General features: G+C 37.7%; 1 protein-coding gene across 2 annotated transcripts in view; it reads left to right on the top strand.

Moving 5' to 3' along the window:
* LOC113063276 (ras-related protein Rap-1b) overlaps positions 1–24,702 on the top strand; it is a 48,970-nt gene that overhangs the window by 16,211 nt on the left and 8,057 nt on the right. The window contains exons 1-4 of one of the 2 annotated variants that reach the window (XM_026233559.1): positions 1,161–1,179; positions 13,371–13,450; positions 21,402–21,470; positions 23,728–23,784. In XM_026233559.1, coding sequence (XP_026089344.1) covers positions 13,394–13,450; positions 21,402–21,470; positions 23,728–23,784 — 183 coding nt within the window. In that variant the 5' untranslated portion in view covers positions 1,161–1,179; positions 13,371–13,393. Of the gene's footprint in view, positions 1–1,160; positions 1,180–13,370; positions 13,451–21,401; positions 21,471–23,727; positions 23,785–24,702 lie in introns of those variants that run through there. The other variant, XM_026233551.1, reaches the window with a different exon arrangement.

The raw sequence follows: 24,702 nt of genomic DNA, 5'->3' as shown, positions 1-24,702 counted from the left end.
CAGATATTAATGCAAGCTTGTAGCTGATTGTTAGAAATGGGTGTAATTTGAGCTAACTAAATGATTGGAAAAGTCTGTCATCGTGGAAGATTGAGTTAAGACGTTAACACATTGATTTAGTTACCAAATGTAATTGTTTTTGATTACAAGCTGAAAATAAGGAAACCTGGGTGGATGGTCCATATTAAGATCAATATGATGCATTTAACAAGTAAATAAGGGGATTTCCATTTCATGCTGACTTCTGCAGTTATTAGTAGTGCTTTTGAAAAAAATCATCACAGGTTTTTAGTTCTAGAATTGACTTGTATCTATCACTTCTGTTTTATCTGTTGTTGAAAATGGTTTCATCTTAAAGTGGCGTAGACGTTTTTATTGTGTCCATTTTAGTACATCAAAACAATCCTGACAGTTTCTGCATTAAATTGTGGATGAATTCATGGATGGCTTTGAAAGGGTGACTTTAGTGACAGAAACACAGTTCATCCAGCCTTAGAACGACTTTATAATGCTGAATGGAATGCTTTAATCCAACAATGGTACTCTTTATATCTCTTTTTTTTAACCCTCCCGAATGCTCATTTTCAAGAGGAATTGTATTTATCCATTTTCCCAACTGGAGTTACATACTTTAGCATATAGAAATGTTTCGGTGTCTAGTCCTGATGTTATTTCTGGTGTGACGAAAAAACAGCCCGAATATTTTCAAGGGTTTCAGTGCTTCCTCAGGCCAGAACCGGCAACGCCCAGGCTCACGGATGGAGGGGGTCCCCCCGGGGGTCTCACTGCGCCTCTCTATGAATCACTCTTCCAGCCCGGGACAAAAGAGATGCGCCCCTGCTCTACATTCCAACGTAGAATTACACAGAGCACAATTCCGTTCCCTCTGGTCTTCCTCTTTGGGCTCAGGGACAGTTTGATACAATATAGCGGGTCGGCCGAGTGGCCTGTGTAAACAACCGCATTCCACATGCGAGGAGAGAGAGAAATGCAGCTTCTCAGGCACGGATCCACCCTGCCTCCTGGCCTGCTTTGATTTAACTCTGCAGCAGGAAGTGCTCGCGCTGCACTGGATTGGAGAGCGACTACAATCAGCTGAATCTGGACTGTGTCTTGTTATCTGTCAGTCTATGCAGTCGTAAAGGGCTCACTCTCTTCCACAGGAATGGGATTTGTGCGGTAGGCGTCATTAGCTTGTTTATCTGTGCTTTTTGTGAATGCTGCGACTTTCTCGTGTGGGAGGTTTGAACCGTGTGGCCGAGATCTATCAGAAGCACGTTTCATAATGAAGTGCAGATAGTGTGCCAAAAGCTTGCTATCTCGGATGTTTCCAAGTTTGAAGGAGATCTAGCGGTAGTTATCTTGAATTCTGCTTCTTTTAAAGAAACTATAAGTAGCTTTTGTGAGGTCCCTTGAGGTCATGGATCTTATTAAACTGAAGCTGAATATATTGCTGCTGTTGCAACTTGGGCTGGGTAAAAAACGTTTTCTTTCTTGTTACAGCCTTTTGCCGAAATGTAATATGAACCTATATTTAAATTTTCATTAAATCTCGGAATTTTGTGTGCACTACTTTTCAAAGGTTTGTTCAGATGTCTCTTGAGCACCAAATTAGCGTATTAAAATATTTTTTGAAGGATTATGTGAATCGGTAATCTGGAGGAAAGGCTGCTGGAAATCACAGGAATGAATTGCATGTTAAAATATATAATAATATATTAAAAAAATTATAATTTCACAATATTACAGTTTTTACTATACTACTGACGCAAAAAATGCAAAACACCCCAAACTTTTGAACAATGGTGTATTTAATTGGAAAAGAGATGTTGATTTTTTTTTTTTCTTTTTTTTTTTTTTTTTATTCTTTCTCCGATAATACGAATTACTATTATGGCCAAACAGCCACTTGACCTTTTTCATGTAACATCAGCAAAAACATTATATGAAAATAATGTGTTCATGCATTCTTATGTAAATTGACAAATGAAATGAAATGTGTCAGTTTATGTAAGAATGTTTTTATGTGTGATTTATGCAGAAAATTCTTCTGCTTGCATTTGGTTAATGAAGAAATAAAATCACATACCAATTCTAGTTAAACTGGGATATTTTCTGCAATGTTTTCCTCTAAATGAACAAAATTTAAATAAATGTAATTTGAATACATAAAAAAATACCACCGTGGACTTCTATGAACATTTCTGAGTGAATGACGCAAGTTAATCATTAAATCGATTCATTAACAGTCTGGAAAAATGGATGTGGAAATTAATCTATCTTCCCAAAACACAATTTTTCTACATCAGTTATCTACTTTAGAGATGCTGTTTAAAAGTTTCTGTTTTAGCTCTCTCATACTAATGAGCATTAAAGTCACACCAATTATTCATGATGATTTTTGCTACTATTATTATTATTTTTTAATATATATATCATAAGTATTTTTATATATAATTGCCCAGCCTTAATTGGAACACACAAGCATGTGTTGGGCAATAAATTAGGCATTTATTATTGCTAGCATGTCTTGTTCTCATATAGTGGCGTTTATGCATCAGTTAATCACACTTAAGCTGATAGGATTCATTGCTCTCTGGTTCAGGTTCATTTGGGTTAATGTGTGTGGGATTTTATTTGCCTATAATGGATTATTCTCCCATCAGAGGTGCGCGTTTGGACATTACCCATGTTCACAAATGCCATCTGAGTAATGACAGAGCAATGCCCTTTGACACCAAATCATCTTGTGGCCTGAAACCCTGTGAAGTCATTGAATTTTGATGGAGAAAACCCCATGATAACGGACTTATTGCAGGTATAAGCAGAATACTAGACCTTACGTCTGCCGGGAAACATTCGTTTCTGTGAAGTGCTTATTTTATGGTAATTTAGCATCAGATCCAGTCAAAAGGACAGAAGTATCTCAGCATGACTCAGTAGGTGTCTTTTGGTAGTTTCTCCAGAGCTGAACACTCGTGACGTTATTCTGACACGCAGGGAATGATTTTGGCATTGGGTCCCTGATTCCATGCTCATTTTTGTGACTTCCAGCTTAGTTTGTTCAATCATCTGCTGGTGTCTGCAAACAATGGATTGTTGGTGCCTTAATCCTGTTCGAATGTTTGGAGTAATTCCCAGCCATCAGAAAGATTATCCAAGAACGCAGTCTGGGAAGTGGTTGGGGCATGTGCACTGACAGCTATTTGCATCAATAAAGCAAATGCAAGTCATTCAGTTCCGATAAAAGTTCTCCAGCACAGACTGGTGAAGATACAGTTCAATACATATCAAGGATAATATATAAGAATGATTGGCCATGAAATTTTCTGAATGTTTCTGCATGTTGGTTGCACCCAGTGTAACAAATATAAGTTTATATATATTAACATAGCTTTTATTTTTGTATTTTCAGTTTTCATTTGATTTTAATTTAATTTGAGTATTTTTGTTTGTCATTAAAAAAAATAATAATAATTTCAGTTTTTAATCATTTTTTTTCTTTTATTTCAGCCTTATTAACCAAATTTACCAAAATTAACCAAAACTATTTGTTACAATAAAATTGATTACACCAAATGATTGTTTTGACAAACAGATGTTTTTTCCTCTTTCTCTTTCTTTAAAATATATTTTTTAACTATTTTCCAAGAACACATACTTAAGAAAAGCGAATTTGTTTTTAAATGAAACAAGGACAGATGTCCACCCTGACTTTGACTTTGCATCCCCAAAAATATTAAAATTAATTTTGATTCAGAAATTATAAACATGTTTATCATAAGAGATCTGTAGTAAAGTAATTTAATTTGATTCAGTTTTGAACAGATTAATAGATCTGGAAAATATATACAGTACATGACCGTACCCTTAGCAGTCACATAAAAAAAATATTAGAAGCAACAAAAAGTAGAGTATCACAATCTGTATATACTTATATGAAATGTTGGCTTAAATTGAATGGGTTAAATTCTCCTCCCTTCTTGAGTTTTTAGTATTTGTGAGTCATAGATTAGTCTTGAGCCTGTCAGAGATCTTCTTGTCTTTGTGTATGATTTATGGATACTGTGTGTTCCTTCCTCCTCTTCTTCTTCTATCTGGCTCGGGGGATCATTTCAGGATCTCTGTGGCCTGATTGTGCCTCACTGAGAAATGACAAATGATGGGTGAGAGGTTGAGGTAAGTCCTGGGAATGGGCTGACGGGCCGATGAGGCCGCAGGTCATTGAAACTCCCCAAAGCATTGGAGCATATGTTTCTGTCTGAATAGGCAGTGTGCAATATCTCATTCTGACACCAGACTTGACCCATCCACTATTCAGTTCCAAAGTGTGCATTCTGATACCCATTTTAAAAGCACCAGCGGGGACCGTGGAGGTCATGGCCGCTGACCTTGCAGAGCCACAAATCATAGAATGGCCTTTTTAGGCGATAGACACAACCTTGGATTCTTGCCTTTGATGGGGAAATAATTTGCTAGATTCTGTTCATCCTTTCCCCTTTCATATTGGATCACGCTCTATTTACACTCAATGATCCAAACCAAAGGTGTCCTGAGAGTCTGTAAGGCCCTGGACTTTTCATGTGAAGGCTGTTTGTAAAACTTCCTGGCTGGATCTAAAGTAACTCTCAAAGTATGTGAACGCAAATGATTTGAGCTATGCATGCTCAGTTTCAACTGCTGATATTATAATAAAGAAAAACAACGACGCCAATAGCTTTATAGGTAGCACTCTGACTTCTAGCACTGTGTGTTTCTTTGGGCGCTGTTGAGCTTTGGGTGTCCCGATCTTATATATATATAAAAACAATATGAATACAAAAGAGTGCATTTCATCCCTATTATGGACAACAGGACCACAAGCCTGCAATTCACAATTATCACAATTATCTTTTAATACTCGCTTAAAATATTCCTAAAATTTCTAGCCTTAAAGTGTGATGACACCAATGTGCTCCCTTCATAAAAAACCCTGTACACTTAAATGGGATTTGGTTTTGTGCTGTGAAGTGGAGATCATTTGTTAATTGGAAACATTTCGTGACTATGGAGCGTACCTGCGCTGTTGCCAACACCCCCTCTTTCTTTTTTGGCACTGTGATGTCACTTTCTCCTTCCTTTTCTCATCAGTGGCTATCAAAAGCATGTGTTACATTAAATTACGTGCCACTTCTTTCTGCCTGATGACTGTGATTTCTAGGGCACTCTAAAGGCAGTGCCATCGCACCTGGTGTGAAGCAGCTGTGTTAATTTAACAGCTGGGGCTGGGCCCACCCGACTTTCTTTTAAATGGGTGTTTTTTAACCCTTTACGAGAGCGGACGAGAGGGTTAATAGCTCCGGATGGCACAGAAGGGGGTCTTTTTATGTGCAATTGCAACTTGGCAGTGGTGATGCCTCTCGTGTATCTCTGCTCCCAGTGGGGATTCACTTTGACTAATTGCTACCTCTGAACCCAAAAGAAACGTGGAGAAGTCAGACAAAAATGGGACAACGGTGCTGATATAAATGGACTAACCTGAGTCATTAATGAAGGGTCATTGAGAAAGAGAAAGTGCTGGGATGTTTCCAGGGTGTTATAAGGCTTAGCTTAAGCATTAATGCTATTGCTAATGCCTGGTTTTTTGCATTTTGTGTTGTGTGGCCTGTCGCAATGAACCTGAGCTTTACCAATATCTCATCTCCACTTGTTCCCAAACTGTGGCGATTTTCAGGCTTGTGTAGTGAATCACCGTGTGTGTTTGCGTGGCTGCGTCCTTACACTGCCATGCAAAGGCTGCTGCATCTCTTCGCATTGTGTAAGAAATGTCGGGAGATGCTTTTCACAAATGGCAATCTGTTTAGCAACATCATGAGGCCTAGCAATGTAGCTTAGAATATTTCACACTTCAGTTGAAAATCTATGTTCCTAACAAGGTGCAACATAACACATTTCATACTACACTCAAAAGAGAAATACTTTGATGGCAACAAAGTCACAGGAACTTGGAACATATTTGATGATTGATCTACAGCTATGTAAGGCAGGGATTTGGACAGGTGGGTGTAGTAGTAGTCTTGTACCTTGTCGTTGTGACAGCATCGCTTATCGTTAAACTCTGATTTAGTTGTTGAAACGGTGTCTAGGTGTGAAATCAAGCAGTACTGATTCTTGTCGACTATTAGTGAGATTGTCGTTTTAGCACTGTGCGCCAACGACCAACGCTTCCCTCTCTACAGTCAGTCGTCTGCCAGAGCCCGAGTTCATGAATGTCACAGCACATTTCCAGCACTCACATGCCGATATGAATTTGGCTGAGATGGAGAAGTCTTTGAGGTTTGATATGCGAGAACTCAGACCATCTACTCCCCAACTCCAGCGCGGTTTGCCTTCACGTTCACAAGCATCTCTGCTGCTTCGCCTTTAAACTAGACGCTTACTGTCTGCTCCTCGCGGCCGAGGAAAGATGTTTCATTCACGCTGACTCCCGGTGTCTGTAGCCTGTCAGTTTGTGTTTACACCTAAGCTTGCCTCTGGGTGAAAGATGCCACCATCTTTCAAATGGAGATAAACTCGTTCTTCTCTTTTCCAGTGTTGGCTAGTCATTTGTGGATTGTAATCTGCTCCGTGTATTCCTTGACCTTTGCACTTCCTACAGGAATGAGCGTTTGATGTCTTCCTTGTGTTGTGTTGTCTTTATCTTGTGACTTCATACTGAACGCCTGAGCAAATGATACACTGTCATGTGAGTTTGACATTAATATATATTAATAGATATTAATTTTTTCTATTTAATGAAAATCCATAGTGACCACAGGCTTGCAAATGAACTATCTTTACCATGTCAGTGGTTAAAATACTATTTTTATAGCAGATTATCTTTACGGTCATCTATTTTCAGTTTATTTAGAGGAAATGGTCAAATAGTATAGAGTTTTAACATATATGGATTACTGAAAACGAAATCTATGTAAAGCTTGTATGTAAAGTCTCTTTTGTTCTGTTCATTGGAAATGATGACCGCAGACATGTTTGGAACAGCAGGAGTATGACAGAATTTTCATTGTAGTAATATTTTTATAATCTGTAATGTAATCTGTAATGGCCACAATACCAATTTCTTCCATTTAACACTCTCTTCTCACCTTTTGTGCACTTCACACCCTTTCAGAAGGCCCGTGCTCTGGTTTCTAAACCTCTTGTGCTGTGCTGTTGGGAGGTTTGTGCGCCAGCTTTAGAAGAAGGCTAACAGCAGCATGTTGTAACGCTGATACAGTCCTTTCCAGCACAGTCTCCAGTGATTCGCTGAATCTGGCCCTGACAGACGGCTGGCAAGTTCAGAGCAAGACTGTTGATTTGTTCCGTTGCGCATTTCAGTCTCCCTTACCTTAGCACACAAAAGCATCGGTCAAATAGGCGGTTAGATGCTGATGTCTGAAGGATGACGTGAACTCTTTTCTCAGTTTGCCTTTTAGCAGGACTTTTCCTTGTTAACATGCCTTTAACAGCACAAAAGGTCATCTTAAAACAAATTGACAATCACTTTTTACAAAGATGTGAGATCAAGTACACATTGTTCGAATTTACTCTGTATGTCCTAAACAAAGCATAGCAGAGATATTGTCTGCATACGCTATATTTTGCCAAGGCAGTTTTTTGCGTTTATTGCACTTTGCAGAATAATTCAGGGATCTGAATGCTTTGCTTGGTAAAAGCTAATTGGACTCAATTTAAATGACTTCCGATGACCAACCTTTTTCATTGCTACTCTTTAATGTGCACAGAAAGTGCTTAGAGCTGCATGTGCGGTTGATAAATCATTTCAAATAATACTGTGAATGTACTATGAAAGTATGTTTGATGCCATTTTGATGATTCGGTCCCATTGTAAATAAATAAAATAATGTTTGATATTCATAATATTTATAATTCTTTTTTCTTTTTTATGATTCTGTCCTATTAGAATAAAGTCCTTGTGTCGGTTGACCCACATCTTTTTTTTAAGTGGTGTTTTGAGACCAGGTTTCATGTATGTGTTGGGACCCTTGTCTTTATCAGGCTTGTGTGTGAATCTAAATAGAAGGCTGCACTTATCCTCAAAGGCCTTTTAATGGCTTTAAGTAGCTCAGCACCATGTCTGAGGGTCTTAGAGGCAGAATCCACTCGCCACTGAATCACTTTCACTGTGGTGCTGCTGAGTCTCTCGCAACCTCTTGACATTTGAGGACAACCTGAGGCTGAGCAAATACAGCGTGCTCCGCCATTAGCCCGAGTGCTGTCGATGTGTGTAATACAGTCAGACAGAAGGAGCAGTTTGCCAAAACATGGGACTGTAAGACCTCTCTCTGTTCCTCATCTCGGGCTCTCGCTTATGATTTTGCTCAATTTTTGCCTGTGGTTGACAGGTGCTCAGATGATAAATCGCTTCACTAGGCCTCTTTTGAAGCCTTTAAGAGCACTTCCTTCTGTTCTGCTCCTGATTTCTCTGTATCCCGTCAAGCGCTGGGAAGTCAAAAACTGAAAGGAAACATTACAGTAAAACAAAAAGGCCCAACTAATGAGACATGCCATTTTTATTCATAAATTAGGAAGAAATAACCTGTTGGAAGTTATTGTAATCATGTACTTGATGTATTTAGAATCTCGTAGTGTCTGAGCAGGTAATTTTGCCCCAAAATATTGTTATACCCTTTTTTATATTGTGGTCTGATAAATGATCAATATTCTAATTTAATTTGGACATGATTTGGAACTACATTCATTATGAACCCTTAAAAAATATAGTTTTTAGAAAAAATTTGTGTTGGCATATGATACCCATCATATTTGCATATATTGTTCTATTAGGCTTTTGTTCTTCCTTTTGAACAAGTAGAATTTTAATCAGTCACTTCATATGATTAATAGACCTTGTGTCTTAGTGTTTTTTTTTTAGTTTTTTTGCATATTCTTTCAATGGAGGGAGAGAAAACTCTTAGGTTACAAATATTTGTCTCAAAAATGAATGATTATGGATTTTGAATGACATTTTGGTGAGTACCCTAAATGACTATTTCAAACTTTGTTTGTCATAAAACCAGGTCTCAGCTTAAGTGTGTGTTGGTGGCTCACTTAAACACACTTAACTTGGGCGTAATCATAACACACTGAGAAACACTGCCAAACCACACGGGCAAACACATTTACATATGGCTTTGAACTTCTTCACACTTTCAGACGCTCACATGTATGTATTGTTTACCTAGCCTAAAAGCCTCCTAATTTTTGTAGTTAACATTTAAAGAAACCCTTCAGCATTTTTAGACATGACTTTTAAAGTTGTCACCAAAAGAGTATTTTCTTCTATTTGTTGTCAAGTATATCTATTTCATTAGCTTGCTGAAACTCCAGACCTTAGTCATCCTTGAGCGGAAGATCCAAAGCGTCTGCTCACTGTGTTTTGGATTCTTCATCACTGCGAAAATCCTCTTACACGGCGTCATGGGATCTTGCTTGGTTAATTACTAGAGGGGAAGCTTTGTTGGAGGAGAGAGATCACTTCACAGCCGCAATGGCTTGTGCAGTGCAATGTGCCTGTTAATTTCTCAAAAAGGTGTAGAGCAGATATTCAAAAAAAAAAAAAAAAACTCAAATCTTGTGGGGATTCCCTTTAAAACAGAATTAGGATTACTTCAAGGCTTTCTGACTGAAACGTATTTGATTTGGGTGGGTCAGAGGTCAGGAAGAGTTTGGGTCACGTTGCATGTCTTCCGATTAGTTACACATACAGAAGATCGAAGTCACTCATCTGTTTCAGCCCTGTGTCTTCCTGTGAGTCTTAGAGATATTTTGAGCTGAGCTTGTCATCACTTGACTTTATAGCCCCAGAAGAGGCGTGGTGTGTCAAAGGAGGATTGTTTGAGAAATCAAGTACCATTTCCTGTCATAATCCACCCTTTCATGTGCACCGCACTCTTGCTTAAATATGACCATCGAAAACTGCTCGTCTACACACCCCCACAGTCATTGTGACACCGACCACAGGCCTCGGCAGCCCAGCCCACAATGTTTGTGTGAAGCACTGAGATACAGCATTATAACCATTTCCTGAGTAATGTATTGCAGTTTATGACTCGAGCTGTCATTCTCATTAACAAAGTCATTCCTTTTCTAATCTGTTCAAGCACTCTTCTTTGCTAATTGTCTGCCAAGACAAGTCTTGAAGACTCATTCGCACCCAGATTGATATCTATAATGATAATATATAATAACTACATCAGCTATAATAACTATAATGGCGTTCACACAAATGGACGATAGCATTGTTTTTTTTTTTAACTAGTTTTCATGAATAAACATCATATAGTTATTGTCTTTAGTGCAGAAAGGGCTTTACCCTCCTTCAAGTTGTTCCAAACTCATAAGAAACATTTTCCTCTATTGAACACAAGAGAAGGTAATTTAAAGTGATAGTTCACACAAAAATGAAGATTATGTCATTAATGACTCACCCTCATGTTGTTCCAAACCTGTAAGACCTTAGTTCATCTTCGGAATACAAATTAAAATCTTTTTGATGATATCCGAGAGCTTTCTGACCCTCCATAGAGAGCAACGCAACTAAAATGTTCAAGGCCATGAAAGGTAGTAAGGATCAGTGGTTCAACTGTAATTTTATGCGTTGTGTTACTCTTGTGAACATGTGTCAGAAGACTGACAAGGAAGAGAAGAAATTGTTGAATTAAATTGTATTAAATTATGGTTGAACCACTGATGTCACATTGAAAACGATACGTGACCAAACATTTCCTCCAGTCCAGCAGGTAGCAGAAATCTGTTACCGCTAACCGCTATTAAAATGGCCAGATTTCCACCACTTACTGGACTGTGAGGCATTTTTTACCACCTGGCAGATGTTAAAAGGGGCCAAAACTTTTGTCACACCAAACTCTTTTTTTTTTTTTTTTTGACCTAGTTTGTTAATATTGAAGAATAGAAGCTCCAAGAAAACTATGAGTCGTCTTGTGTTTGCAACGAAATCGGATATTTCTGCAGACATGCACACATTCAGTCCCTCACACCTTTTACCAATCCAAAATGCTGCAATAAAGATCATTTCACAGCGATGTCTCCTTCCCACAAACCAAGATTCCCCTGCTTCTGTGATGTAAGCCTGTAAATCCCTGCTGCCTAAGGGCTTCAATGATCTAATCAGACTTTTTCCTGACAAAATGTGCATTTCTGTTCCAAATAGACTAATTCAGTCTATTGTTAAGATAGATGCAGTCATTTTAACCCAAACAACCACTACTTCACGGCTTTGTTGGTCTTATTTCGGCTACCAACTGTGGGAGTCACTAATAGTGTATTTGAACCATATGTGAAGGAGGGTTAGGTCTTCAGAGGGTACATTCACTTTTATATTTGCTTTCGCACATCTGCGCTGAATACACTCTCGACTGACATATTGTACCCTGATATGTCCGTTTAAAAGATGTTTTCCATTTATATGTCGTATTCCCATTTGCCAGAGGGTCTTATTCTGTCACCCTCACATTTCTCACTCATTTTATGTTTTCCACACATTTCTACTCTCCCTCCTGCGCCGTCTCCCATTCCCTCTGTACTTTGCCAATGTAAATGGAAAGCAGAGCGTTCGATGACAGCGGAGGATTTGTTCTTTAGCGCGGAGCTGCTGGCACTGATCTGTTGCTGAGAGGGAGTGCAGTGCGCTGGGGCAGTTCTCAGTCTCAGATACCCTTGTGTCTATTGCATTAGATGTAAGTTAGTAGTAATCTCTTCTATCGGAGTGTGGTCCCACAGTCAGCCTGGCTCCAGATTCAGCTCCAGATTCAGCCCCCATGCACACAAAAATACAACGTGTTGGATCTGATATGAGCCTCCAGTTTACCCCTGTAAACTCATTGCTCTGTGGTCTCAAACCTGGGTGGAATGAGGGAAATTAAAGGGAAAGATTAATCAAAAATCTTGAAGATCATCTGTTTTCGGGGTGCATGGGTCTTATGTGAACACCCACTAAAAAACTAAAGAGGTCAGATGAACCCGAAAACCCAGACTCGATTTTGTGCACTGTTGGGTTTCCGAAATGTGTCTCACTTGGACTGAGTTGATGTACTTGGACTTATTGTAATCAAAGTACACAAATGTTGCTTTCTTACGTTGCCAGTTGCCACGAGTGGCACTATAGTGAATGTTTTCATAAATTTCTTAAGTCCGAATAGTTTATAGTTTTATATATTTACTTAATTAGTTTATATTTTTTCTTTCAGATCAAAAAAAGGTTCACATGCAAACTAGTTCAAACTAGTTATTAACTGGTTAATAGCTAGCTATGCGGGTTTAAAGCTGAAGTGTGTGTTTCACCAATAGCTTCACCAATCAAAATCACACACACACACAAAATATTTTCAATCTACTTTTCAAAACGTTCTGTTCATTCAGTCAAAATTTTCATTGGTTGGTCACACAGATAACTCTGCCCCAAAGCGATGCCATTGGTTGTTGCTATGTCTGGCAATGTCAAACAACAAAGTGTTTTGATAGTGCATGTGTTTATGCTTTGGGGGGAATCAACTAATGAATTTGATGGCTTAGTTTGGTTTATCACCTCCCCTATGTTGAGTTCATGTAAAGTTTTACAAAGTACACTTGCAGTACATGGACCATGCATTCATACGTTTTTATGCACACAAAGTGCTTTTCTGACCCAAGCCACTACACATTCATATACTGTGTCTGTCTGGAAGTAATTTTATTACTCTAAGTGTTACGAGGAGTGTTAGGAGGAGTGAGAGAGACAGAAAGACCCAAGAGACAGGGTGTGGAGCAGTTCAGATCTGTCTGTGTGTGTGTATATGTGTGCATGATGTGTCATTTATCTAAGATCTATGTCAACCCCACCACACAGCTCTTGTTCCACTCTCTTCCTGCAAAGAAGGAAATGGCATGAGTGCACAGCTACATTACCTCAAACCAAACACCTTTAGGGGCAACGCACTACTATGTGTCAGATGGTTGATGATCTTTTTGAGATGCAAAAGCTGAAGTTGACACAAAATTGTGATGTCAAAGGAAACTTTACATTTTAATTAATGAGTGGGCAGGAGTCTTGCGGGTGCAGTTCAGATTAGATAGTCAGCTTTATAGCAATTTCACGCTGGCGGCCTTCTATTAGCTTTGAACTTGAGGGCCGACCACAGGTCTAAATCCCTTTTTGTTGCTTGATTGACTGCGGCTCTCAGCTTCAGGTTATGCACTGAAGTGCTACGGTGTACTTTTTCATTAAATGCTTGTTCAAAGTTTAATTTAAAGTCAGCTGACTAGTATGAACTGGCTACTTATATGAAATTCTGGAGGCTCACCTTGTTTTTTTCCTCTTGTTTCTTCTACAGGTAGTTAACAGACACACTGCACAATGCGTGAATACAAGTTAGTAGTCCTCGGATCAGGAGGTGTCGGCAAGTCTGCGCTGGTAAGTGGCTTCCAAACATCCCTGCCCCCTTCCTTTATCTCTCTTTCATACTGTTTTCTACATAAACACAACAATTTCACGATAGTTTATCTTTCGTAAGCATCTTACAGTCTAGTTCTAGACCACAAATATTATAAGTGGTGCTTGCTGATGTTTTTCCTTGTGATGGACAAGTGACACCAGTCCATCTACAAGCATCTCAAATTCAAGTGATTCAGTCTAGGGGTGTCGCAATATTATAGGGACAGTTTACCCTAAATTGAAAATTTCTATAATTAATTACTTATCCTCATGTCGTTCTAAACCCGTAAGACCTCCGTTCATCATCTGAACACAAATTTAGATATTGCTAATAAAATCCGAGAGCTTTTTTGACCCTCCATAGACAGCAATGCAACGGAGATGTTCAAGGCCTAAAAGGATAGTAAGGTAATCATTAAAATAATACCACATGAAGTTCCTTTTAATGCAAAGTATTTTAGCCAAGATAGTGGACTAGTGAAAATCTAGGGACATTTAAATACTAGACATTTAAAGAATAGTCCACCTGACAATTCTATGATAATTTCAATCATATAAACTTGTTCTGAAGCATATAAATAATGGCTTGGTGTACACACAAATACATTGGGGTCCAGCATTGTTTTGGACCCTATTTATTATTATTGTAACAATTAAAAGATTCTTCAAAATATCTACGTTTGTGTTTTACAGAAAAAAAAATATGAGAACGACCCTAACATCACTTTAAACATTATGAATTTGTCTTGCCCTTTATGCCTTGTCCATTTTAGGTATCCCCCTGAACATATATAACAAATTACACTGTATTACTGTGGAAGAAGCTGGTTTCCCCATCTGAAAGAGCTTCTGCGCTGCTCCGTCCAGCACTTTAGCGTCTCTGGAGAAAATCTGTCCTCAATCAGGTCGATAAAGGTTGTGAGAACCAAACTGGCCTGTGGTCCGTTGCGGTGCCCTTTCTGAACCACTCAAACATCACATATATTGGAGTCACGGATACAGTGAAATGACTGTTACCTCAGTGTGTTGGCATTTGCTATTCAGTCAGCATAATATATGTCAGATAGCATTGCAAAACCACAAGTAGTTCGGCAGCTCTTCTAAAATTCAGTGGGTCAGAACGACAAAACCCTGTGGAAAAATTCTGCTGCATGCCATTAGCTTTAGATTTCCACATTTCCCCTGAAGTTTAAAAACAGAGCAGTTTCCTCATGAATTATCTCTTATCACTGAAGTCACTGTTTGCTTCCTTAGCTCGTTAGCACGCTAGTACTCCATGTAATACCGTACGTCCCGCTGACACCACTTTGACCTAGTTTGTTCCATCCCAATGAACTCCAATGGCTTACCCATTGGAGAGCAGCCACAATGGCAAGACCCACTCACCTCGGGGCTCAACAAAGAACCCATTGCCTGTATGTGTGCCACTGGGTGTGAGAACAGTCCGCCCCAATCCTCGTCCCTCTCAGCCCAGACCTCTTTCAGCATAAAGCACATAGACTTTTATTGTCCATTAACTCTAATTGGAGCACTGTGGATGGGTCTGGATGAAATGGCCATGCAGAGTTAATCATGTTGTAAATGCATTCACATCAAGCTCCTGTCCTGCTTCATGCAGACGGGGGGGAATGAGACAGGTCTGTAAAATCAGATCATTACTGTGTGGGTCAGTCTGCTGTCCTGTAATGGAGCTGTATAGACTGTATCAATGGCTACCCAGTAGCCTTGCAAATCTGCTGAAAAGACAAATACAGGATTTACAGAAATGAATGAGCTAATTCTTGTAAATAAGGGTAACTTGTGTTAAAATCAGTTGGTCTCTTTAAAGGTTATTATTATTATTATTATTATTATTACACATTTTCAATTTTGATAACCGTTGTGCTGCTTAATATTTTTGTGGAAACTTTGATGCATTTTTTTTTTTTTTTTTCAGAATTGGTGGATAAATATAAAGTTCAATAGAATATCATTTATTTGAAGTGGAAATCTTTTGGAAAATTACAGATGTCTTTACGTTTTATCAATTTAATGCAGGCTTCCTAAATAAGTGTTAATTAAATATTATAAGTGGTATAGTATATGAACTAACATGAATAGAATATTTAAGAACTTGTCTCTTGCATTATAAAATAGTTTTTGAATTTTTTTCGTATTTTTGAATTTCAAATGAATGGACATTTAAATATGAAATTTACTTCCCGAACAATTCTTTGTTGGCTTTTGCTCTTTTGAACAGTTCTGCAATGTAAATATGCAGCCATTAGTGTGATTTAGCTCAGCACTTGTGCGTATGGCTCGATTTACAGTTACAGGAAGAAACCACTCTGTGGTCAGTTGTTAGTAGCTATATGGTAAGTAATAGGGTTGACATTAGTGTTGTTTTTTGTGGCCTGTTTTAATTTTAGTCTAGTCTTTGTGTGAAGCTGTCATTTTAGTTTTTATTAGTTTGTCACGTTTATATTCTTTTTAGTCTAGTCAAGTTTCAGTCAACTAAAAGTCTGAGCATTTTAGTCTTATTTTAGTCAGAATTATACATGACTATTTTAGTTTAGTTTTAGTCAATGAAAATGGTATTTTAGTGTCTTTTTAGTAATGCAATTATATTTAACCCAGTCAGTATAGCATGAGCACCTAGTAGAATAGACGAAAATTACTTTTTTTTTTTTTTATCCAAACCAGTTTCAAACAAGGTTATTTTATTATATTATTGTTACCCTATAGACTCAAGAATACATCCATTCCAGACACAGAAGACTCTCTGATTTGAATTTACAACATTTGTTTTATCCACCAAACATGTTAGAAGCACACAAATCGGTTCCTTTCTCTGTGTTAGACTTAACTTTGTTTGTGGTCATCTACTAAATGCCGCAGGTGGGGCTTGAGGAAGTGACGTCGGTTGCGTCTGCGCAGTGCAACCTGATGTGAGACACAACAAACAGAAATACTGGAAAATAATAATAATAACACGACTAAATGAGACAAAATAAGGTTATAACATTGTTTCATCTTGTTTTGGTCAACATAAATGAAGAGACATTTTAGCATAGTTTTTATTTTGTAAACTACGTTTTTATTCGTCAACAATATTGTATTATACATTTAATTGTATAGTCAACGTCACATGGTCAATATTTACGTTGCGTCTCGTTTTCGTCACATGATAAAGGTTCATTGACGATAATATTTAGTCATAATTTTTGTTGACAAAAGCAACATACTACTATATACCACTTATGTACCATTTTTCCGGACAATAAGTCACACTTTTTTTTCATAGTTTGGCTGGTCCTGCGACTTATAGTCAGGTGCAACTTATTTAGCAATTAATTCGACATGAACCAAGAGAAATGAACCAAGAGAAAACATTACCGTCTACAGCCACGAGAGGGCGCTGTATGCTGCTCAGTGCTCCTGTAGTCTACACTGAAAACATAGAGCGCCCTCTCACGGCTGTAGACGGTAATGTTTTCTTTTGGTTCTTGGTTGTAAATAAATGCGACTTATAGTCCAATGCGACTTATATATGTTTTTTTTCCTCGTCATGACGTATTTTTGGACTGATGCGATTTATACTCAGGTGCGACTTATAGTCCCGAAAAATACGGTACTTGATCTATATATATATGGCCTGATAGAATAGATTCACCATGGATTTAGATTTTTTTTTGTGGTCTAGTTTATAAATTATCATGAGTTTGTGTGTTCATGCTTGTGCTTCAACCTTTATTTCAGTAATTAAAATAAAAACGAGTTGGGCTGTTCTCAAACATTGACTCGGTCTGGCTGTTTTGAGGAACCGTTGCTTCACCAGGCAACACCCTGTTAGTTTATCTGTCAGATGAGTTGTGGTAGTCCGGGGGAGAACAGAGAGTCGGACAGGATCAACAGGGTCAGCTTGAGCTGTAATGATGGATTGCCAGAGCTGACACAGAGAGCCCATCTGCCTGCAGGGAGGAGCGGATCTACTCAGATGCCCACAGTGCTGCTGACTTCTGTGTGCCTGAGTGAGGCCGCACATGCTAATGTGTTGTTGCTCATCGATAACCTAAAAACCAAAGCCACCTTTCACCTTCCAACATAGCTCTAGAATCTCAGACGAGGTTTCCAAACTGAGTTCAGGGAGCTGCAAGCAAGTGCTGAGCGCTCTGTGGATCATTAGAGAGACAGAAAAATATTTTACTAAATTATTTTTCTGGGCTATTAGACTTAACGTGCCAACTTAAGGTACAGTAATCTTCAAAAGTTTGAGATTGGTAAGATTAGAATTTAAAAAAAAAAAAAACAAGGATGCATTAAATTGATCAAAAATGCAAAAAAGTTATTTTGATAACCATAATCCTACAAAAAGGTTTATATAAAAGTGCTTAAGTGTTAAAAAATGCTTTTTAACATTGATAATAAGAAGACATTTTGAGCAATATATTAGAATGGTTACTGAAGGATCATTTATTACCAAAGACTGGAGTAATGATGCTGAAAATTCAGTTTTGACATCACAGGAATCGATTCCATTTTAAAATATATTAAAATAGAAAACGGTTTTAAATTGTAATAATATTTCACAATATGTCTGTTTAAAAGTCACTTAAAAAAGAACAGCTTCAAAATCTTTCTGGATGGTACTGTGTTTAACAACTATAGTATTAAACATAATTTTTCTTACATGCTATATATGTTTACATATATATTAATGTGTTATATAACTACCCTCTTTTTTTGCAAGATAATAAAATGTTCTGTACTTTTTCAAGGACTCAATGGGAATACCCAAATGAATAGTGTAATGCAATAACAAGCCCTTTCTGTTTATTAATTGTAACTTGTAATTGTAATTTTTTTTAATATAAGCATGACCTTTACTAATCATTTGATGCTTATCTCCACAATATTTGTTGCTTGAAGTGGCTGCTGGGATATCAGCATTCTGAGCGTGCCTGTGTGCACTTGATCTAATCGCTGAGAGCAGAGCGATGCGCACGCACGCACACAAACACACACACACACAGACACACAGACACACACACACACACAGACACTCTCCTTCACACATCCTCACTGCTCTTTGTTGGAACATTGTAATCAGTGGCCTTCTTTGAATTTACATGCCTTGTTTCCACTTCTTTCTTCCCATATATGGATTATTTTTAGCCTTCGTTTTGTGTGTGTGTGTGTGGAGTAGGTCGTAGTTCAGAGTTACTTTAAGGAACCAAGCCAGAATGTGTGTGTGTGTGTATGTGTATGTGTGTGTGTGTGTGTGTGTGTGTGTGCGCGCATTAGAGCACTAGTGTAAACCAGCCAGAAATAATAAGGAACAGAGCTGTAAGATAAAAGACGTTCAGAGCATATGTGCCAGCTGACACTCGTGCATATGATGTGGTCGGTCTCAAACACATCAGTTCAACTCTGCTGCATCAGCACACATCACCTCTTCATGCCCTAAATCTCTTCTGAAACCAGCACACATGCACAATGCGGCCCAGCGACAGCCTTGAGATGCATAGGGCTGATGAAGTGTGAGGAAGACAACTGGGGAATAGCAGGAGATGGTTCACTGTGTAGAGAGATCATAATAACTGCCACTGGAATTCTCATATTGAGTCCTCGATTTGCAAAAAACTTTCCTAGTGGCTTTATAGCTAAGTAGAACTGAAGTGACATACGCTTGAGGAAAGAGGACAAGGTGTGTTTCCACATGCAGACATCTCTCTCTCTCTCTCTGCCATTCACTACTGACACATGCTTGCACTGTAATGACAATGTTACCATTTCCTTTCTTCACTACTACTTAAAATGTGAAAAGTATTTATAACTTTAATCGTTCATTGACATACAACATGATATTTAACAACCGGATCTATCATTTGTATTTTTTATTTAAAGGGGTCGATGATGCGATTTAAAAAAAAAAAAAAAAAAAAAAATTCTCTTCGGAGTGTTACTATCTCTTGATCTGACATTATTTACTGTCTTTACATTTATTTTGAAAGATGGAAAGTGGCGTTACATTTCTGACAAGTGCTTGCGGTGTTCGTCCAATCACAATGTACTGGGTCAGCTGGCCAATCAGATCAGACTGCGCTTGTCAGAAGCAGGGACTTTGTAGGAAATGATCCATTTGAGAGAGGCATAGAGGACCTACAATAATGTACAGTATTTGAAAAATGTTTTGAACCATGTCAAAATATACTGTTACAGCAAAAACACAAAATAATGATCTATAAAAAAAGCATCATATGAACATCCTTATATATATAAATAAAAGAATATACATAGAGGCCATTCCGTGGTCTTCTGATTTAATTTCATGTTTATTTATTTTTTAAACGTGCGTCTGCATGTTGGTTGCACTACATGACCTTGATATTGCAATCAATTGATTTTTCAAATATTAATAAGCTGTGATGCCATTGTTTTTGTAAGAAATGGAGATAAAATATGCTAAACTACTAGTCAGTGCAAATAAATTAATGAACTGTATTTTCATAAAGCTTGACAGTTCTCAGCTTTTTTATATTTATGCCCCTCCTCCCCATAAAAAGTCCGAGATTAATGTATGCATTTATGTAACATGCATTTATTTATGTCACACTTCATTTCAAGGTCCAATTCTTGCAATTAACAAACCATTAACTACATCTTTTACCTCAAACTTCTAATTTGCTGCCAAGTAATAGTTAGTAAATTAGATATTAGGATGAAGAAGGTAACACTTTAGTATAGAGACCAATTTTCACAATTAACTAGTTGCTTATTAGCATGCTTATTGTTAACATAATGGCTGTTTATTAAAACGTATTAGCAAATTTTCTGCATGACCATATTCTACACCCCTTATCCCTAAACTTAAGCGGTAAATTTTTTTAACTTATCAATATATGAATTTATCTTTTTACTACTATTTGCAGTGAATCAATTAGATCCAGACACAAAGAATATGCATTATGGATGAACTATCCTTTTAGGATCCCCTCTAATCTTTTCTATGAACTAGTCTCATCTCGACAAATTTTTACAGAAGACCGCATTAATTTCACAGCACACAGGCACTAATCTAAATTCATGATGATTTCTTTACTCATCATGGCTCTTGTGTATTAAGCTTGATTCTTTTTATCCACACGATGGCATTAGGTAAACAAATGATTTCTCGTTCACCAGGACAAAGCGCTTATACAATGAGATCCCTCGTACCTCGTTACTGCCATCACCTGCCTTTGCTCCGTTTCTTTCTTCCTCTCCCTCCCATCAGGCCGTTGTCTTCCTCCCACAGTTGATCAGCATCTTAATGGTTTTCTGTTGTTTATGCCTGTCCAAACAGAGCTCTCATTAATGGATCTAGGCTGGTGAAGTGCAAATCAAAAAGGATGATCAAAGGTCACCCGAGCTATGGAGGCCCTGAAGCCCCCGCACCTGTGGGCAGCATCACATGGTTTTCATATTCTCCGCCACCCCTGCACTTCCTGTGAAGTCACTGAAGAGCCGATCGCCTTTAATTCGCTCTTTTGTTTCAACACGATTGTTCTTCAACCCCCTGCAATTTACTTCCATCCATAAATGGTTCTATATTTACGGTGGTAGTTAATTGCTTGGGAACTGGTCTCCCAGCAACATCGGAATGTGTTCTGATCCTTGACCAGAGAGTGCAGGTTTCGCTCGGGTCTCTTTCTGTGTGAAGTGGCCATTGGCCTTTTCATATGAGCACCTCTGTGGTTTCAGAGCAAGGAGAGCGATAATGACACGCAGTGGCTTGTTTGTGCAATAAGCAGACGCAGAAATCTCTAGGTCTAGGATTAAAATGGAATTCCCCGTCAGCTACTGGAAGTGAAAGTCATTTTGCACTGTGTCAACATGTTCATGTTTGAGTATCGTAACGTTTAATGGACATGTCTTTTTCTCTTTGTCTTCCTTCTCTCTCGCTCTCCAGACTGTTCAGTTTGTCCAAGGGATCTTTGTGGAAAAGTATGACCCCACAATAGAAGACTCGTACAGAAAGGCAAGTTCTGCATCATTTTTATTGTGCATAGGTTGTCAAACCAATGTCTTTTTAATGTTTTCCAGACTCAAAATCCAATTTGTTTTCTTAACTTTTTCCTAGGCCAGCACATTCTGGACCGTAACACATAGAATGGCCTTATCCAAATATAGTTAGTCTATTTGTTTTTATTTTTTATTTTTTTTTGTAGGAACCATGAAGTAAGCCATACTACTTTTATAATCAAGTTAATTAAATGCCATATATGTGACCCTGGAGCACAAAACCAGTCTTAAGTCGCTGGGATATATTTTTAGTAATAGACAAAAAAACATTGTATGGGTCAAAATTACAGATTTTCTTTAAGGCAAAAATCATTAGGATATTAAGTAAAGATCATGTTCCATGAAAAGATTTTATAAATTTCCTACCATAAATATATAAAAACTTAATTTTTTATTAATAATATCCATTGCTAAGAATGAATTTGTACAACTTCGAACATACATCAATGGAAGCCTATCTATTCAGATTTTAGTTGACGTATAAATCTCAGATTTGGAAAACTGACACTTAAGTCACATTACTTCAATTACATTACTATAAAGTCATTGATATATTCACATTGCATATTACATTTAAAATAGGGTAACTTATAATTTGTAACAGGTTACATTTACAAACTTAACTTCTCAACACTTGCATATTGTGAGATAAGTTATAGCCAATGTTTTCTATTATGACGGTGGGATTTAATATTTCTGAATATGTCTGTTTCAAATAACATTGCCACTTTATTTCTTGCAATTGTGACATTATACTCTACTTTGTGACTTTATATCTAGGTGTGATGATGTTATTGAATTTCTGAAAAAACAATCCATTGTCTATTACGATCCATTGACAACTTCAGCCAACTGCAAAACCTATGTGGGAAAATCTTTCACCCTCGCATGAAATCCCTTAATTTTGGGGTGAAAAAATTCATTTCAGTAGGAATCCACGTGGGAAATTACTTTTTCACCCACAAAAAAATTGCTGAACATTGGCTAATGTGGTCATACCTGAAGGTTTCCATTTAAATTGACACTTGGGTTAACAACAAAAGACAAATATCATGTCATTGGATCAGCCACAAAGTATAATGAACAATATACACAAAATATATTCTATATTTATGTCCCAAATTGTTAAACAACCTACAGTTACACCAGACCCAAATGGTGCAGCGCTTTGCTTGAAAACTAAATAGCTCACATTGCAATCAATAAAGCTGTCAATAATCAAAGAACTGGAAATGCCCATCTGTGACAGTTTGCTGACTGTAATAAAAATGTCTGCTTATGTCAGATTTTTTCCAATTGCAATGCGAGTATATCATGACAAAATCTCTTTATCAGTTGACACATTTCTACAGGATGTAGTATGTTCCCCGTCCCGCCCTAGAGACACACGTCAAAGAAACGGTGTGTGTGTGTTTGTGGGATGCGTCATCGCCCCTGCGCTCAGATTGCTGTGTTCGATGAGGTTTATATTTAATGGCCTCTGTCCAAGACCTTGAGACACAAAGGTTGTGTCTAAAAATGAACCTACACTCAAACAGTAAAAGGAAGTCCCATCTTGACCAGCACCTCCCTTCCTCGCCGTTGCTTACACTGCTGTCCCATGGGCACTTCCTGAACAGTACCACATTTTATTTAGTGCAGATTTTATTCCTTGTGTATACGGAGACACTAAATATATTTAATCATTTTTAAATCCTTAAGTTGCATTTAATATTGAATTTAATCTGATTACATTCGATGATAAAATAGCAAGACAGTGTTTATACATGATTTAAACCATATGTGAAGTCGGTTCAACTACAAACCTAAAAAACTATGAACTGGTTTCTCAACCAGAAAGTGACTTTTTACTTGAATTAAAAAAAAATTAACTTTAATATTGTTTTACAATTTGAAACCCACACATTTTTCAAAGAATCAATTTATTTGTATATTTATTTACATTTTTAAATGCTGCTTATGTGTCCAAATACTTACTGGGTCCCACTGTTTACAAACTGGAGAACCATTATTTTTTTATTTTTTTTTATAATTACTTTAGATTAAAATCAGATCAGGATTTTTTTTTTTTAAAAGCAGATAACTATTTTGATATTTAAATGATGTCACAAAAATGAAGGGGAAATGGTGTGCTATAGTCTTTGTGTAATAATCCCCCATATAAAGGTTGTTTTTTGATGCCAAATTTTTCTGTCGTGTCTGTGTCTCTGCAGCAAGTGGAGGTGGATGGACAGCAGTGTATGTTGGAAATTCTGGATACTGCCGGAACGGTAAGACAGTTTGTGATCAGAGCTTTATTTAATAACTTGCTTGCATCTATGCATTTGAAAGAGTTAATGCTTGTTCAGTTCAGTCATGCTGTTACATGAAACTGGTGTTTAAATGTCCTCTGACATCACAGCCAAGATAAAATCTTGTATGGTAGCTGTAACTAAATGGGTTATATTTGCCTCTGATCTCCCCCTACTGTAAGTTAAGTGATAAATAAGTGTGTACATGTGAGTCCTCATGTTTAGAGAGTGTTTCGTCCCCTATGGGGGATAAAGACATCTTTCCAGTTCTGCAAGCCCCTGTTTTACAACTCTGAGTTGTGGTGACAGATGGTGAATGTTGTCCTTGGGCTCTCGGCCCCAGAATGGAGCCACAGTCAAATGAAACCGAGCCAAAGTAGCTGAGAATATTCCTGTCAGAGATGTGAACTACAAATTGGCTACAGTTTTTGTACAGTAGGACTGGCACTTGCTCTGGCACTTGAAATGGTCAAAGCATTATTCAGTTTAGTACTAGTTGCAAGAAAGCAGACTCCAGAACATAGTCTTGATTGAAATTGGGTGAGCTGACACCAAAAGAGAAGGACTTTAAACAATGACCGTTAAAGTCAGTCTGCAAATGGCATAAGGCTCACATTCTCAGCCTATATGACTCGGCACACAAAAGATGTTTTGATAATTGTTTATGCTGCTCTTTTTCTTGCAATGCAAGTAAATTATGGCCAGCAGCTATCAAGCTCCAAAACATTCTTAAAACATCTTCATGGAAGAAAGAAAGTCTGTACAACTCTGAGTTTGTTTATGTGGATTTCTCCCCTACGAATCCTGAGCTCTTGCCCACTCACTAGCACATTTAATGAGACACTGTTGTGTCCTCTAGAGAGAAAAAAAATCATTATTCTTCTCCATACCCTTCCT

The sequence above is a fragment of the Carassius auratus genome, chromosome 4 (assembly GCF_003368295.1).
Source record: "Carassius auratus strain Wakin chromosome 4, ASM336829v1, whole genome shotgun sequence".
NCBI classification, from domain to species: domain Eukaryota; kingdom Metazoa; phylum Chordata; class Actinopteri; order Cypriniformes; family Cyprinidae; genus Carassius; species Carassius auratus.
The sequence above is the reverse complement of the archived record's forward strand: the minus strand, read 5'-3'. Positions and strand labels throughout refer to the sequence as shown.